The sequence below is a fragment of the Scyliorhinus torazame genome, chromosome 16 (genome assembly GCF_047496885.1).
Source record: "Scyliorhinus torazame isolate Kashiwa2021f chromosome 16, sScyTor2.1, whole genome shotgun sequence".
In the NCBI taxonomy this organism is placed as follows: domain Eukaryota; kingdom Metazoa; phylum Chordata; class Chondrichthyes; order Carcharhiniformes; family Scyliorhinidae; genus Scyliorhinus; species Scyliorhinus torazame.
In genome coordinates this window covers 173,786,963-173,802,412 of record NC_092722.1, presented here as the reverse complement: position 1 = coordinate 173,802,412, position 15,450 = coordinate 173,786,963, and the positions used below count along the sequence as shown (strand labels likewise).

The following is a 15,450-nucleotide window of genomic DNA, read 5'->3' as shown; positions in this document are numbered from 1 at the left end:
AAGGGGAGGGGGGGGAGGGAAGGGGAAGGGGGAGGGGAGGTGGTTCCAGAAAATTCGGGAGTGCGGGGCTGAATTGTGATGGGGGTGTGACGGGGAGGGTGACGGTGGCCAGCCAAAGGACCTCGCTATCGGGCCACCCACTCAGCATCATGACCCGACGCCGGGATTCCTTCGGGAATCCCTCGCAATCCTCAGCATGCAGAAATTTGCATGGCTAAGGATTGGGAATTGCTTCCTGGCTTTCTAGTGCAATTCAGCTTTGGTAGGAGAATATGGGGGGCGATTCTCCCAAATGGAGCCCAAGTGTTCGCGCCATCGTGAACGCCGTCGCATTTCACGACTGCGTGAACCGGGCCCGGTTATGACCGATTCGGTCCCCCACAGGGGGCCAGCACGGCGCTGAAGCGGTTCACGCCGCTCCAGCTTCCCTTCCCGGCGCTAAATGGGCGCCGCACCAACCCACGCATGCGCAGTTGGGCCACGCCAACCTGCGCATGCACAGTGGACTTCTTCTGCGTGCCGGCCCCGACTCAACATGGCGTCGTGTTCAAGGGCCGGAGGCGCCAGAACGTAGGCCCGGTGGGGGAGGGGGGGGGGGGGGGGGAAGGTCGGTACGCCGATCGGTGGGCCCTGATCGCGGGCCAGACCCCATCGGATGCTCCACCCCGGTGAAAGAGCCCCCCTCCCCCCCCCCCCCACACACAGGCCGCACCCCGACCGTTCGTGCAGAGTTCCCGCCAGCAGCGACCAGGGGTGAACAGCGCCGGCGGGACTCTGTCGTTTCCGCGCGGCCGCTCGGCCCATCCGGGCTGGAGAATTGGCGGCCCCGCCGATTCCAGCGGCCGGCGCCTCACCAACTGCGCTGGTGCAAATGGAGTTGATTCTCCGCACCTCGAAGAATCGCGCACCGGCGTCGGGGCGCAGTTGCGGCGATTCTCCGGCATGGCGCGGGGCTCAGAGAATCGCCCCCATAGTCTCCCGAATGGACAATTTAGCCTAGTATGTTTGAAATTAAAAGTTTTATTAAATTGACAGTGGTTTATATCTCATCTCCAATGATTTAAAAATAATTCCCATTGCTATTGCATTACCTCTGAGGAATGTACATAGTGGACACTGGGTCGGTGGCTATGGAGGATAGAGGATGGGTATGGAGGTGACATGGGGCATCGGAGGTGACATAGTGTAACATGGGGTACCTGAGGGATCCGAGGGGCCATGGGGTTGCATGGGGGGGTCAGAGAGGGCATGGAGGTGACATGGGTGATCTGAGGTGGGATAGATTGGCAATGGGGGGGGGGGGGAGAGGATTGTCAGGGGAATAAGATGAGTGAGCTTTGGGGCCTTTAAATGCTGTTGCCAGCTACTTTGCTGTATTGGAAAACCAAGCAACCATTCTAACCACTTCCACACCCACTCTCCTCACACACTTCAGCACAGTGCACAAAATGCATTACAAACCTCAACCCTATGTGAAAAGACAAGAAAAGTCCCAGTAAAAGTCACACATGGGCCAGATGTGCAATTTGGAAGGTGCAAAAATGTGCAGGTTGGGTTTTCCTGAGACTGCTCGGAAATTTGGGCCAAGGTATAAAATGTTAAATCTAGATACTTACAGAAACTTGTCTGCATAGGCGACATTACTATAAAGTATTTTATCCATTTCACCTATGCTGTGAAACGTGGCTGTATTATACTCAGAGAGGTAATGACTATACTAAACTGTAAAAGGTTGTTTCAATATCCATTTTTTAAATTCAGAGGACCACTACTTTGTATTCCAAATCCAATTTGATGTCTGCAATTATACATTTGTAAACATATTTCAGGGAAATTAAATCAATATTAAAGATTGTATTTAATTTTTACAAAACAATATCTTTTGATATATTAACACCTCATTTTTGTAATTTTTTTCACCCTCATTCATCTCATATGTGCACTATTGTTTTCAGTGGTGTGAGAAGTTCCAAGCTGCATACTGTATGTAATGAGTGCTTTTCCAATGGGACAGCACTTGAATAGTGCAGGAAGATTCCCAAAGCCAGTTATCCATGACTTCCCTGGATAAGTTGGCCTAGACTAGGACAGAGCTACAAGTCTAGCCCAGGAATTAAACTCCAAGCTCTTAATTGAGTCCACTGAGCTAATATAACTGTTGAGTTGCCCTGGGCATATTATCTCTTTATTATGCCTGACTTATTTCTGTATCTCATGGCTGTTTACTCCAAAGGAACAATTTGCTTTCACCCCTCTTGAGTCAAGGTCTTAGAGGCTCTGTTCTGCTAAAGAACAGATACCAGGATCTTTTCAAAGAACAAAAGGATATCATTGAGAAGGAAGACAGATGGGGCTTATGCTTTCCATGGCTGACATGAACCAATTAGGATAACCACAGATTCTTGCCACTGAGAAGCCTGGGTCAATGAAAACAAATTACACGCAATTCCATGGTAGGGGTCTAAGGACTCAGGTGACATCAGGCAATGAGCCCCCTCCGAGCTTTCAAAACATCAGAAGGCATCCTGAGCTCATAATGACTGACCTGAAGTGGCAGCTAAGCACCAAATTTTAAAAAGGAAAATCTAATTTGTAAACAAATTGACATCATAACAAGCTATAAACAGCTGTCCTGGTTCTGACAGATTTACTGATGCTTCAGTGACTAAAAATCACAATGTTTTTCCAAAGCAACTTCATTAATTTGTGATCTGGCATTCATTAGGACAACAAGCCCCAGGGGACTACTTACAGCTTAGCCTCCATGGTAATGATATGAGCTTTGGGTCTGCTGATTTTAATGTGGGTGCAATTCGTAGGCAGTGCAATCACACAGTTGTTACCAATTTTATGTGGACAGATCAATGTCTATAAAAAATAAAGCATGTTAAAGAATGAATGGCAAAACACATATTAGTGGTATTTAAAAGGCAATCTAACATAGAAAATATGCCCTTTATCAACAATTTAGTCTATGATATGATTTTACTAAACACGATTGAATGCACAAATAGGAGTCCCCAGTGAAATAGAGAAACAAGCAAGTACTTGTTCTGGCCTGTAGAGATTTCCCAGAATGGTTAAAATCATCACAGTAAGCACTGGTAATGGAACTTTACACTATTCAGTATGAATAAGCTGGTCTGTAGAGTGGAGGCAAGTAATGAAGTAATTAGCTGGACTATTATAAGCACCTGTGACACTGATTAATACATGTCCGCTTTGGCAAATTTTCTTCTCCAATTTGACTAAATCTTGTGTTTTCTGTTAAGCACTTCCTCCGCAAGGTAAAGGGATAACACAATGTGTGCGAGGCAAAGTTTGTGACAATGTTGCATAAAATCAATTGTAACTTACTGAAGGGAATTTAAAGGGAAGGTAACTTACCCCATCGCAAATTTAACAAACATTAACGTACCGTCTGACTCACAAGCACAGACAATGATGTTCCCGATATTATTATAATAAAGGAAAATATTAGATTTAACATGTTGAAACATCCATTATTGCATTCTAAATATTTTAGGATTTATTTAGGTCGAAAATCTTTTTTCCAAGTCATTAGGAGTAATATGGCAAACTATCTTTAATTAGTGCTTGCATTTCAGTCTATTAGAAATAGTCTAATGAACCTTTTATAAAAACCACAACACAGCATAAAATAATAACCCTCCATTGCATCATGCTAAATGAGACACAGGGCAGTATCAAACTACATACTAGATAACGCATCCATTTTAAGTAAAAAAAAACAGAGGTCACACAAATTTGATCTAGTGCTGTCTTAAAGCATCATCATTTTCTCTTCTTTGTCTGGGTTCTCTTTTCCTGCACCTCTCTATACAGGACAGTCTTTTTACAGTTCTCGGACAATGTTTTTCTCTTCATTACTTGACTGGGGAGCTTGTGGGAATGGGGAGATGGTGGCACACTGAATGTCGCTGGATTAATAATCCAGGCTAATGCTCTGGGGACATGAGTTCAAATCCCATTACGGCAGCTGGTGGAATTTGAAATTCAATTAATAAATCTGGAATTGAAAGCCAGTCTCAGTAATGACGACTATGACAACTACCATCGATTGTCGAAAAAATCCACCTGGTTCACCACTGGCCTTTAGTGAAGGAAATCTGCCACCCTTATGTGGTCTGGCCTACATGTGACTCCAGATCCACAGCAATGTGGCTGACTGTTAAATGCCCTCTGAAATGGCCTAGCAAGGTCAGTTCAAGGGAAATTAGGGAAATGCAACAAAGGCTGGCCTTGCCAGCGACAACCACCATGAAAGAATAAAGAGAAAAAAATCCTCCCCTCTTTCTCCTCCCCAGTGGAGAACCACTCAACCTCCATTGACTAAGGGTAATTCTCAACATTGAAGATGTCCAAACTCAACAGTACTTTTCAAAACGGCAAACACTTAACTCCCAATTTGAAGTGGAATTCATTCTTAGCTTTGGTTTCTGCGAACTAAAAACCTCTGAGGCTTTAATTTTGCCCTGTATTTTTCCTCTGGTGTGGATTGACCCTGGCCGTGAGGGTGGGCAGGAGATCTCTTTCAAGTTTCAAAGTGCCCGAGAATACCCGGAGATGTCTTTGTCTCACTTTTACACTCTCTTCCATGGCACAACTCAGTATTCACACTGCTTTCCCACCCCCAGCTTTCCACTACAGCAGCAAGGCCAAGATAGTGAATTCAGCGTGTTGACAATCAAGAACACAAGGTCAAACGCTACCACAGTGTGCAAGGTTCCTTCTGCACTGTAAATTGTATTGTTCTATGGTTAAGCTTTAATGTGGTTGAGCCATTGTGCCAACCCTATCCTATTCTGCCACTGGGTGGCATAGCTCTGTGGGACTTTAAAGTAGGATGTACCATTTGTCATCCTATGATTTCTATTCACATTTTATTCACGGCCTCATTATAATAATCCAGCGTGGAAAAATTTGCTTCTTATTGCCACGTAAACAACATCATGCTTCCATACAGAGCAAATGATGCCTAAAAACAGCCCACACAAGCATTTGTCAACAAAAACAACACTCGTAGAGACCAGTCAGCAAAGCAAATTCCCTCAGGGAGAAACCGGTACATTTGGTAATGTTCTGCATATATTATCCAGATAATCAAGGGTGGCAGGCAATTTAAGGCCTCACCTTGAACCTTCCTCTAGACTGGCCTAACACATATCTTCAGTATCCATAACGTTTACAGGTGTCTTTTTTTCCCGGTATTAAGTTGACATCAGTGATAATTCCATTCATGGTAGACATAAGCTCTTCGACGGTACTTTAAAAAATATAATCCTCAATGTTCATAGCTTTAAGGTAATTTCTCTAAGGTTGGGGGACTTTGTTTTGTGTAGTTTCTCATATTTTTGGCAACTATATCTTGCTGCAGTCTATTTTGTGCTCGGTACTTATTCAGTAAAGTAGACATCAATGTTGCTGGACTATGGCAACACCATAACTCTTACAGCAAAATTAATGGATGGGGCATTATTTTGCATGATGGTGCCCATGTCAGATTCTTAAACCTCTACTTCTCTCGTTCTTTGGGGTTTCTTTTGACTGGTATTAATTTGAGATTACACACTTATTTCTGAACAATTGTCCACTCAGCAAAGTGATTGAGAGCCAACATTTAATAGATTTTTGATGGGCATTTTAATTTTTCTCCTGCTCCTCAGCTGAACTGCAAGTGAGCTGACAGATTACAGTCAACAATATTTTTATTCACCTGAAATTTTCTCTACCTTTATCCTTTCTTTTCCAAAAATGCACTGCTCAACATTTCATGTCTAGGTTGATAATAATAATAACAATCCAAAGATGTGCAGGTTAGGTGGATTGGCCATGATAAATTGCCCTTAGTGTCCAAAATTGCCCTTAGTGTTGGGTGGGGTTACTGGGTTATGGGGATCAGGTGGAGGTGTTGACCGTGGGTAGGGTGCTCTTTCCAAGAGCCGGTGCAGTCTCGATGGGCCGAATGGCCTCCTTCTGCACTGTAAATTCTATGTTAATCTATGTTAATCGCTTATTGTCACAAGTAGGCTTCAATGAAGTTACTGTGAAAAGCCCCTAGTCGCCACATTCCGGCGCCTGTTCAGGGAGGCCGGTACGGGAATTGAACCCGCGCTGCTGACCTTGTTCTGCATTACAAGCCAGCTGTTTAACCCACTGTGCTAAATCAGCTTTGGCAGCTGTCTGGTATTGTAACCGAGCAGCTCTTTGTGTATGAGTTGTGACAATGAGTCTTGAATGGGCAATTCAACTATGGAATCTGGGGTCAAGATGGATCTTTGCAACTAAACAATCATTTATGCCCTCATCTGTTGCCTACACGGGTCCAGTTGCCAAATTTCTAAAAAATATTGCCAAACACCCAGAGGACCATAGGCTGCTCCCCACTTTGAGAGCTGACTGGTGGTAATTTAACCTGAGGGTCACCACACCTCAAGTGAGGAGCAAGGTTAAGAAGGCGGGGCCCTGCATGAATATCCTCAGCCGGTAAGGGTATTGAACCCGCACTGCTGGCATCAATTCACATCATGAACCGCTATCCAGCCAACTGAGCTAACCGACCCCAGTTGCCAAGAGAGTTCACTTGATAACCTTACGAGAGCGTCAGCCCAGCCCAATTTTCCCCTGTCCTTTTCTAGAGACAGCTGACTGGCTGAAACTGACAAACTCAGCACACACTTCAAATCAAATCTGGGAACTTTGGTCTGTCGAGCTCAGTGCTACACCCTGCAGAGCCATCAGAGGCCTTGTTAATGCTGGTTTTGTGCCAACCACAAGAAGAGGAAGAGATTATCTCAAAATGAACTGATCTGCAATTTCTTCCTTCCTCCTATGACGCAAGTAAGATTGCCAATTCATCACATGGGGAGCTTTGGGTTGCCAATTCTTTGTGTCATGTGGGGTTAGAGTGCCAGCTAACAATGTCATTATACTGCCTTGGAAGCTGGGTCTTAAAAGAATGCCAGAGATCCTCTTCCCTCACCCAGTGTATTTAACCTTTCGATAGACTCAGTCGCCAATCATATGTTCCTTATTTCAGACCAAACATATTTTCTCTGATGTACATCATGTGCATTCAGATTTTGAACCATTTTCTTATGATTGACTTCATGCTTGCCTTTTCTGCACAGCTCAAACACATTGTGGCCTCCTTCACTTCGATATACGAACTCCCACCATCACAAGAGGTAGAAATCATGGCTGAATATTTGTTGAGCGCAATTTCATTCGCAGTAAAGGCATCTGAGAAGAATTCTTGTAGAGATTCATCCACATGGTTCTCCAACCCACTTAATATTGAAGGGCTTGAACCTGAGAATAATTGAAACACAATCCATTCAGAAAATTGTAGAAAGATTGTTTTTCATTGCGTGATCCATTTCACTACAGTGAACATCCCTCCCACTTTGCACTAAGTGCCAGTCAGCATGTGGATAATATCCCTTTGTGTCCACTAGGTGGTGTCTACAAACCACTTGCCCACTGTCATTCCCTATAACGTTTTGTCTATTAGCATTTGCTGTAAGAAACTGAACAGTTCTTTTTAAATTTTATCAGTTCAGTATCATTTCAGACTTGGATAACCCCTAATTTACAGCAACTTTTCTAAACAATACGTTATTACAGAAAAATAAGTAAAAAATAATGTTTTGTGATTACACTTTTAGCACCCTCGCCCACCCAAAAGACACTTACCTAGATTTCATATTTGCACCTAGATGATGTTTTGATGGTTCCGTTACATTGTTCTATTCCATTTTACTGCCTGCTGTCCTCCCCATCTCATTTAATGCCAGTGTCATTCAGTATGCCCAATATGGGCGGGTACAGTGAAATGATTGAAAGTGAAGAAAATATGTTATCTGACATACTTCCTTCCATTTGTGTTGTTTGAATGTTAGATGAATGTTTAGCACAGACATATAGGGGGCGATTCTCCCAAATGGAGCCCATGTGTTCGCGCCGTCGCGAACGCCGTCGCGTTTCACGACAGCGTAAAACGGGCACGGGACGACCGATTCTGGCCCCCACAGGGGGCCTGCACAGAGTGGAGAGGTTCACGCCGCCCCAGCCCTTTTCCTGCACCAAATGTGTGCCGCGCCAACCTGCGCATGCGGGGGACTTCTTTAGCGCGCCGGTGTTCAGGGGCTGGTCGCGCAGGAAAGTAGGCCCCGGGGGGGGGGGGGTGGAGAGGCCGGCCCGCCTATCGGTGGGCCCCGATCGCGGGCCAGACCCCATCGGAAGCCTCCCCTGGGGACGGAACCCCCCCCCCCACCCCAGGCCGCCCCCCCCCCGACCGTTCACGCAGAGTTCCCACCGGCAGCGACCGGGGTGAACGATGCCGGCGGGACTCTGTCGTATCCGCGCGGCCGCTTGGCCCATCCGGGCCGGAGAATCGGCGGCCCCGCCGATTCCAGTGGCCCGCGGCCGGCGCCGGTGCAAATGGCGGCGATTCTCTGCACCTCAGAGAATCGCGCGCTGGCGTCGGGGCACGGTTGCGGGGATTCTCCGGCCCGGCGCGGGGCTCGGAGAATCGCCCCCATAGCATTTTTAAGTCATAGTGGCAAGGAGCTGGTGGATTTCCAAAGATTTAAATTGAGTAAGGGTGTGTGCCAGTAGCACCAGAGAGTTCTCTCAAATAGGGTGAAGAGCAGGCCGTAAAACATTTCAAAAAAGGTTTCTACTTTATATGTAGCAAGGAAGCAGCTGGGTATGGCAGGCCAGGGATATGCCACTGGAAAACTCTAACCCAACCAGATACAAATCCCCTGAAGAAACAAGGGAGAAAACCTTCAAAAGGCAAGACGTCCTACTGGCTTCCCAGAGATATATCTCCATCACAAAAGGTTCCACCCACTAATTCTTGCTAGGGAGCAATCTCAGGAAAGCACAGTTAGGTCCCTTACTTTTCTTTTTCTTCTTCTTATAAATTTAGAGGTACCCAATTCATTTTTTGCAATTAAGGGGCAATTTAGTGGGGCCAATCCACCTAACCTACACATCTTTTGTGTTCTGGGGGCGAAACCCACGCAAACACAGGGAGAATGTGCAAACTCCACACGGACAGTGACCCAGAGCCAGGATCGAACCTGGGACCTCGGTGCCATGAGGCAGCAGTGCTAACCACTATGCCACCGTGCTGCACAGTTAGGGTCCTTACTAAGCTGTGGCCATTAATGTTTGATAGGAAGGGTCGGGGGAGAGAAAGAGTGAGAGAGAGAAGAAGGAATGTGAGGAAGGCATTACAGCCAACTCTGACCCTGTCCTCATCAAAATCCACGCACTTTGTAGCAGATATCACTGGATAGCAATCAGCCAAAGGAAAACTTACAGATTCTTCCCTCCTTAGGCGAGAGGTACCAAGGCCAACTGTTGTTCTGTTGCCAAACAATAATAGATATTTAACCTTTTATAGTTAGGTTATGAGCACAGTTACCATAACAATGAAATGCCTTGGTTGGATCACTATTAAAATGTCACACTGGGGCAAACTATCATAGTGCCAAGTACTCATTGAGAGTGTACATTTGGAATTTTAATAGTTCCTTTCTCATGTTTTTTCCCACTGTTGCTGTGACTCTCATTTACAGCTTGAACTCTGATTCATTTGCTCCGTGAAAACTAACGGCTTCTTCACGTGATGAAGAAACCGAGCGATCAAGTGACAATAATAAACAACTAGGGGTACGTGTATCTGGGTTTCAGCCACGTCAGCAATTGTTTTAGCTCTCAGCTGCACCTCGTGCCAAAACAATCCCTGGGGTGGTAAAACCCCAATCTGTGTGCCGTTTGTCGTTCCATTATTGTTGCCTAATTAAATGATGATTTAAAGCATATGGTACATCTGTTAGTGTCTATTTTTATTATCCCCTCGGACTAAGATGGAAATTGCGATTGGCTGAAGAAGTGTGGTGTGTGAGAAACTGCTTGTTACTATTTCCTGCTAATTCAAGTCAGCAAGCAACTAAGCTGAGGCCATTACCTGGCCTTGTCACAAGGCACAGGCTGGAGCATGAAAAATGCCACAGAGAGGCTTTTCGTTAAGCATTCTATAAGCCAGACATGCTGCAAAATTTATATTGATGCAAAGCAGCTTTTGGCTTCATCCAGATCCAAGCTGCCCTGGGCAATCTGGGTGTGAAATTGGCCAAATTGAATTTAGGCAAGTGGAATAAAAGTGCCTTGATGAGGTGGTTTTGGACTGTTCTCGCTTCTCACAAGCTGCAGGTGATGCAAAGCAAAGTTTAAAATTATCCCATGTAGTATAGCAGCTGATTTTTTTTAACCTTAAGATGTAACTGCTATTTAGATGCTTTCCCATTTACCCCAACAACGCGGGTCTGTTAGCATGGCTTAACTCTGGCAGGTCTGAGTCACTTTAAACAGATATCTGTCTTACACTGATCCCTGTGGTATAATGATCTTGTTAAGAGTTTAGAGTAATATAAAGCATGCCCTAACTGGTCCGTGTATCACATGGTTAACATGAAGCAATCAGCAATGCTGGAGTACTCTACCACTTTATAATATTACAGTCTGCTCTCTACAATATTACATAAGCACAGTCTGCACAGTCCACAGTGAACAGGTTAGGGAGATGACGAAGAATGCGAAAAAAACAAAGCCTTTTGTTTGAGGGATTCTAGCCCACCTTCAGTCACTCCAGCAATGCTTGGTTCAATAGATATGCTCAGCATGTGAATTTTGTTTGCTGTTACCTGGTGTAGAAAAATGGGAAAATTCACTGGAACCATTCATTTCATTTTCAACGTAAACTATTTACCATGTTACTGTGACTGTCCGAAAGGCAAGCAAAGACCAGATTGTCCTTCTGTACTTGACTCATATTCAAATATGGACATTTGGACCAGGCCAGAAAATTAGATGTCATATTTGTTTATGCTCTAATCTTTGATGAAGTGGCGTCTACTTCAATCATTCTACCTGTTCAGTGAACAATGTCTTGCAATGTCTGTGTCACTGCAGCCTCCATTGCTAGTTTAGAAAAACAAATAATGTTACTTTTTAAAAGCACTTTTTATTGCGCCAATTCACAGATTATTTTTCGATGCACTGCGGGTTAATCGTGCAAAATCACTGGCTATTCTGGTGTCCAAATCAGCTGACCTTAACAAATGTTAGGAGCGACTTGATTCACAGCATTTGATGGTACTCAGATGATGTACTCGGAGGTCATCATTTTGAGCACTAATGGCAAAAAAGCCCTCCTGGCTGTCTGTTTACTGCTGCCATTGTTGCCAAATTCCAGCTACAGAGATTCTTTGGCAGCGCCCGCCGCAGGATCGCCATGGGTGGGACGCAGGCCATGGCAAGGTCCATTGACCTCAGGCGGGAATTTCTGGTCGCTGGGCGGGCACAGCCAGAGAATTCTGCCCTATCAGTCGCCATGTGAGACTTGGCTGCTGAAGAATAAGAAAACCAAAGAGTGGAAATGAATAACGGTGGCCCATCTTATCTTAGCAGGAAGACACCTTTGGATCAAACATTTTTATCTTGTTCATTGGTCTCCCCTGAAATACCTGAATTGCAAATCATCCCTGGGGTCTGAATGAGCCTTGAACATATTTTATGCACAGATTACCAGCAAATTACTGGAATAGGTTAGCAGTCCATTACACATCCTAACCATCTCTGTAATGGGCACTGACTATTGTATTATTAGTTATAGTTGTATAAACCGGTGGCCGGTTTAGCTCATTTGGCTGGACAGCTGGTTCGAGCGAGGCCAACAGCGTAGGTTCAATTCCTGTACCTGTGGAGGTTATTCATGAAGGCCCCGCCTTCTCAACCTTGCCCCTTGCCTGAGGTTAAGGTGATTCTCAGGTTAAATCGTCACCAGTCAGCTCTTCCCTTCAAAGGGGAAAGAAGCCTCTGGTCATCTGGGTCTACGGTGACTGTACTTTACTATTAGTTGTAATACCGTAACCTTTTAGCAACAAGTTTTAAGATGTTTTAATACAATGTTTAATCATGGATATTAGTATTATTCCAGACAGATTTTATAAAAATCTTAACCAAGAAGTTGCTCCATAAATTAAAATCAATTATTAAAAACAAAATATAATGAAATGCTCTTGTTAACAGGAACAGAAATTCTATTGGTGAAATGTCAAATACGTATTGGAAATGGGGATTTAGAATCATTGTATATTTGATTGGACTAAAGAGAAATATTTCAATATAAAGTTCTTGCTTTTGTTGTTTATTATTAAAGTTCACAGCTCACATTTCTGGCCTTCAGTCAAGCTCCGAAGTAGCTCTCCACAAATTGTGCTGCATCAATAATGTGCTCAGTGGAGACTATTTTTTAAAATTACCCCATCAGCAAAGCACAAAAGCCAATGATCAATATGAACTTGTAATCATTGCAACGTGTATGGGTCTATTTTAAATCAGCATATTCTTTACATTCTAATTCTTTGGAATCACGTAATTGTGTTCACATAAGTGAGAAATCCTAGCACTGGAGAATAGAACACATTCCCTATTATTCTGCACCTAGTGACAGCACTTCCAGCTTAGATATGACACTGTCTGGCTTTTGCCCTGTTCAACTTACTTCCCATAGCTCAAAGAAAGACTGCCAATTTTGTATCAAATTATAAAATGTTATGCTTTAGATCCATGTGCACCATCAACTGTGTTTCTGCCACTCAAAAAGTCACTTGATTTTGGACTTCTGCAACCAGCAGAGATTTTTATCCTATTCTTCTGTGCTTATTTTGGCTCCAAGGTCAGAGATAAAAGGACAGGATCCTAAAGTACTCAGTCAAACTTTATTTATTCCTCGCATTTTAACATTTCTTTATGAAGACTCTTACTCTGCATTTGGATTATAGCACTGATACAGGAAAGGCCTAACTGTAATTTAAAAGGGGGTGATGTCGGTCATCAGGATTGCGCAGTATAACTTCAAGAGGTACATTCTACTAGCACTGCCAATGTAAACAATTCCCACTGGCACATCAGATGCCCACATTCTGCCACTGTATTCTGGGCGTGGGTGGGCTGAATTTTCAACTTGTGCATCCAACATGTCAGCACTGCAACATCCACGCAGCAGCCAGAAATTTATAGTTTAAATTCTAACTGTGCATAATTATGTCTATGCATTCGTCCATGCGTGCAGTTCTTTCAGTATTGCTGACAATGCTTTGAATTCCGTGCCACAAGGTGAACAAAACAAAAATCTCAGAACACCAGCAGCCTTGAACATTACAGACAAATCTTTTTGACACAGTGGCAATATTTCAACTGAAAATCCTTTGAACACATTTCCAGTATCATATTCCATCAGCACCAATCTGGATAGATTATATTATACCACAGGTGTGCTGACAAAACGTAGTCAGTGAGCAACTTTTATTTATTACTTAATTCCACGGCAATTGAACAGGATATGCTCACCAACACTTTTCTGTGCCATGGTCCTGGTCCCACGTTGTGAATGAGACGTGAATGAAGTAATGCTGCTAACTGGCATCACTTTCAACCGCAAAAACAAAATCGAAAAGCACAAGGTTAAAGTAGCAGGTTCCACATTATATTATTTAATCCTGTTCCTCAAGTGACATGGGTTCCAGCTTGTGCTACACCTGCTCTGTGCCTCAGAAGACTCCCCCACAATAATACCCACAAGTCGATCAATGGCTTATACAAATGCAAGTCAAAAACAGATGACTGAAAAATACAGTCCCAGCTCAGGAGAAAATTAAATTTAAACTCTTTTCCACTCATTTTAACCACGGGTGTACCCTGCAATGTATGCCATTGCCTTTTCCCCAATTTTCTCATTTAAAAGCAAATACAAAAATATCCTCGTTCTCAGAAGGAGTCAACACATCACAATGCAGCTATTTGCTGCCTAGGAAAGTAACCATTTCAAATTTTCTCGGCAGCTTTTTAAAAACGTTTTTCTAAAGACACAATATACAATAAATATAAACGGCACAAGCAGAATGCCACTTGTTTCAGAGTGGGATATGGAAAGGCTTTATGGCGTTAATAACCTGCAGAAATCGTAACTTGAGCTATGAGGTCATTTCGACACAGGCATTTTTCCACCTCCATTCTACAACATATGGGATTGTCTGTTGAATAAGTGGTAATAGGACCTCCACTGTGACAACATTTTCCTTGCAATGTCCAGAAATTAATAGCCTTCAATATATTTTTGTATCATTTGAAACAAGTTTGCAATAAGTTGTGATGATTACATTTCCTCTGTTTTATATACAGTATACACAGTGGAGAACATGCCTCACTACTCATTTATGTAGTCTTCCCTCTTTAAGCAAGACATTGCAAATGTCATTACCTGACATTTTACCTCCACAGATGAGTCGACAAAGTCCCTGTAGTTGATATTACTCAATGTGTCATTGTGCGTTAATAATCTTGCAGAAAAATTATTTGCATTTGAAACTTAAGGCATGGGTTAGGAAGTTATTTAATACAGGCCAGAGATGTATCAGGATTGTATTATACACACCCTGGACAGAGAAACGGGTTTTATACCAAGACCCTAAACCTGAGCAATACATTTTGTTTTTCAGAAAAGCTTTAAAATCTTTTGTGCTGGTGTTCTGACCACGTTGAACTCACTGTGCTAAAAAAAATCATGAATAGGACTGCTTTAGGATCTATTACCAATGCCTTTGTATGAAACAGAAGTCAGAAATGAAATATAAGGCCTGAAAGGCTTTTCACCAGGATCATACACTATATCTAATAACTTAATTCATTGGCATTGCCATTGTCCCAATATTTTCAGTTTATTTGTATTGTTATGCAAAGGTGTAATCGTTAAACCATTGCATTCTTCTGGGAAATACTGAGACTTGGGAATTAAAATGATTCCAAGTTGCACTGGTGACACTATTTCATTATTTTCTGGGATGAAGAAAAGCTTCTTTACCATTCTGGGCATCTGCTCATTTCTGAAACGTGATTTTTTTTTTCTTTATTTCTCATGTGAATAAAATACAAATGGCTTTGTAACCTGTTGTGCCTAAGCTCTATGGCAGTGACTGCTATCTACTATCCTTCACCCTCCCCCCCCCCCCCCCCCCCCCCCCCCCCCCACGCACTCAATGTTTGAACCATATTACCTGTGACACAAATGCTTTAGTGCATCTTCTGTAAAGGTGCTGGGTAAAGAAGAACAGGTGAAAAAAGCACCAACCAGACATTTAAGTTGAAATGTAAACAGTATCGGATAGTGTCAGGCTAGCTGAAGCATTGAATGCTCACCTTATGTCAAAGTAAGATACTGGCTTAAGATCTGTAAATAATGAGTCAGTTAATGCCCCGGCACCCTGTTTTTGCCAGCTTATTGGTGTTCTTCACATCTTCACCTTGCTTAAGAGCTATCCTTCACAGGCAAAACCACTGAGCTAATCCCACCAA

The 15,450-nt window shown here is 43.4% G+C and overlaps 1 protein-coding gene and 1 long non-coding RNA gene across 3 annotated transcripts in view; one reads left to right on the top strand and one right to left on the bottom strand.

Moving 5' to 3' along the window:
* Positions 1–15,450, bottom strand: part of LOC140393235 (uncharacterized) — a 407,232-nt gene that overhangs the window by 116,117 nt on the left and 275,665 nt on the right. Inside the window, exons 13-15 of one of the 2 annotated variants that reach the window (XM_072479489.1) lie at positions 13,450–13,527; positions 7,139–7,332; positions 2,753–2,868 (exon numbers count right to left, since the gene is read on the bottom strand). In XM_072479489.1, the coding sequence (XP_072335590.1) occupies positions 2,753–2,868; positions 7,139–7,332; positions 13,450–13,527 (388 nt within the window). The remainder of the gene's footprint in view (positions 1–2,752; positions 2,869–7,138; positions 7,333–13,449; positions 13,528–15,450) is intronic. The other variant, XM_072479491.1, reaches the window with a different exon arrangement.
* The window catches only part of LOC140393237 (uncharacterized), a 246,488-nt gene that overhangs the window by 164,957 nt on the left and 66,081 nt on the right, over positions 1–15,450 (top strand). The window lies entirely within an intron of this gene.